Below are 2345 nucleotides of genomic sequence, written 5' to 3' on the forward strand. Positions count from 1 at the left end.
AGGGGCTGGTGAGATGTCTCAGTGGTCTAAAGCACCTACCTGGAGCAAGCATGGCAAAGCACAAGGACCGCGGTTCAATCCCCCAGCACCACATGCCAGCCAGCCCCGCCCCCTGGTGGGCTGAGCTGGCCACACACACACACACACACATAAAGAAAAAAAAAATTAGTTGTTTAGATTACCACATACAAGCTGCAAAATTGGGGGTGGGAAGTTATAAGGCATTAAAAAGAGAAAATAATAATTTAAGTATTAACTGCTCCTTTCCAGAGTCCAGCAGAAATCGGCAGTCCAATTTAGCCAAGCCATCCTGCATATACACATAGATATATCTCCCCCCCTTCCTGTCTTTCTCTTCATCTCACTATTTTCCTCTTTTGGAAGAGATTCTTTCCCTCTCACAGTATCTATCGTACCTTTCAGATTTTATTTATTCTTTCAGATTTTTACGCTAGTGAGATAACACAGTGTTTGCACATATGGGTCTAATTTATTTCACTGTAGCATTTGATCTCTAGTTGCATCCATTTACCTATAAAAGCCCAAATTTGTCCTTTTAACAGCTGAGTAATGCTCCATTGTATAACAATACCACGTCTTCCTTATCCATTCCTCAGTTGGTGGGAATTTGAGCAACTTCCAAGATTTAGCGATTGTAAAGTGCACTGCGATAATCATGGGTGCACGTCAGTTGCTGTGGTATGATGATTTCAGTTGATTTGGGAAAATACTGTGGAGGGGAATAGCTGGATTGAATGGGACTTCCAGGGCTAGTTTTTTGAGAAATATCCAAACTGATTTCCATAAAAAACACAATATATTTTGTATTTCACTGAGACCACCCTAAAAAAAAAACGAAAACTAGAGGAAAAAGTTGGAGCTTCTTACAGAGGAGGAAATAGTGGGAGGGGAACTGGTCGTAGGAGAATTAATTCATCACTGTGATTATGGAACAGGTTGTCCAGGAGGCCCTGGACAGAGCCAGAGAAGGCCGCACCTGCATCGTGATTGCGCACCGCCTCTCCACTATCCAGAATGCAGACTTGATTGTGGTGATTCAGAACGGCAAGGTCAAGGAGTGTGGCACCCACCAACAGCTGCTGGCCCAGAAAGGCATCTATTTTTCGATGGTCAGCGTCCAGACTGGAGCAAAGTGCTAGTGAACTCTGGCCACATGGGAGGATTTTCATGTGTGTGTCTAAATACATCTAAACCAAAGAGCAAGCATTTGTTGGACTATGGAGTTATCTCTTTCCTGTCTCAGGTGAACATTATTTCAAGTTGAGATCCTTCAGAGACTTCCTAAGTAAAGCATCAGAAATGGAGTAATTGTCCAGTAGAGGGGGAAGATATGGTTTTAATTGCACTACAGGATTCATGAAAGGATTTCTAGTAGATTTTTAAATGCAGTATGTGCTTCTGTTTGTTCTTTGATACTTAGTAGTTGGCTGATTTTTTAAGTTATAAAAATACTGTAATGTTTGCATAGATTGTCTAAAACCAACCTTTCTATAATTGGAGTGATCATATCCAAAATGTGTGTGAACTATATTCTTCTAATTGGAATTTTATAGATAATTTTGGCTTTCAAAAATTCAATTCATCAAAAACTCTTTTCGTAGCATGGGCTAGCAGTTTAAATAAATCTTAGCCTCGCTATATCTTTATGTTGGTTCTTACAGAATCATCTGGCTTCTATCTTCTAGGACTGTATCCAATCTGTTGTTTAATTTCATTATCTTGTTGGTTTTATACCTACCAAACAGAATAACACAAGATTTGGGCAATAGAGCAAAGTGTATTAGGAAGTATATTTTCTTCAAATGTGCGTTAAATATTTTCATGATTATTATAAAGGACAGTACAAGGATTTAATAATTGTATACATTTTAATATATTACTTCTCTTTTCTGTCTCGATACTGTATTATTCTTCCAACAACTGGTCACTTTTAAGGCTGATCTCCCTGTGTGCATAGGTGTAAAATGTGCTTTGAGTTTACCTACATCAGGAAGAATGCCAGAAATAAAGAAAAAAAATTCACACAAATCAGTATCCTTACTTCAAAAGCTTGAAATTTAGCCTCAAAACAGTACTTCAAAGATTAAAATTATGGGCCACTATTGTCCATATTAACAGTAAGCGATTGTTATGCTTAATGTACAAAGAATTTATAAAGAGAAAAAAGTCATCTCTAAGAAAAGATGGACAAAGGACATGATCAAGTAGTTCCTAATAATGTGAAATACCTGAGAAAAAAGCAAAATGTCAGTAACAAAGGAAATGCAGGAAAAACCAAAATATTATTGTCTGGTGTTTTTAAGATGAATAGCACAGATCCAGTA

The 2345-nt window shown here is 37.8% G+C and overlaps 1 protein-coding gene across 3 annotated transcripts in view; it reads left to right on the forward strand.

The window, feature by feature from the left end:
* LOC101586484 (multidrug resistance protein 1) overlaps positions 1 to 2039 on the forward strand; it is a 98557-nt gene extending 96518 nt beyond the window's left edge. For all 3 annotated transcript variants that reach the window (XM_023713617.1, XM_023713621.1, XM_023713618.1), the window contains one exon: positions 957 to 2039. In XM_023713617.1, coding sequence (XP_023569385.1) covers positions 957 to 1160 — 204 coding nt within the window. In that variant the 3' untranslated portion in view covers positions 1161 to 2039. The remainder of the gene's footprint in view (positions 1 to 956) is intronic.
* The last annotated feature ends 306 nt before the right edge of the window (positions 2040 to 2345 follow it).

The sequence above is a fragment of the Octodon degus genome, unplaced genomic scaffold (genome assembly GCF_000260255.1).
Source record: "Octodon degus isolate 3935 unplaced genomic scaffold, OctDeg1.0 scaffold00032, whole genome shotgun sequence".
Lineage (NCBI taxonomy): Eukaryota > Metazoa > Chordata > Mammalia > Rodentia > Octodontidae > Octodon > Octodon degus.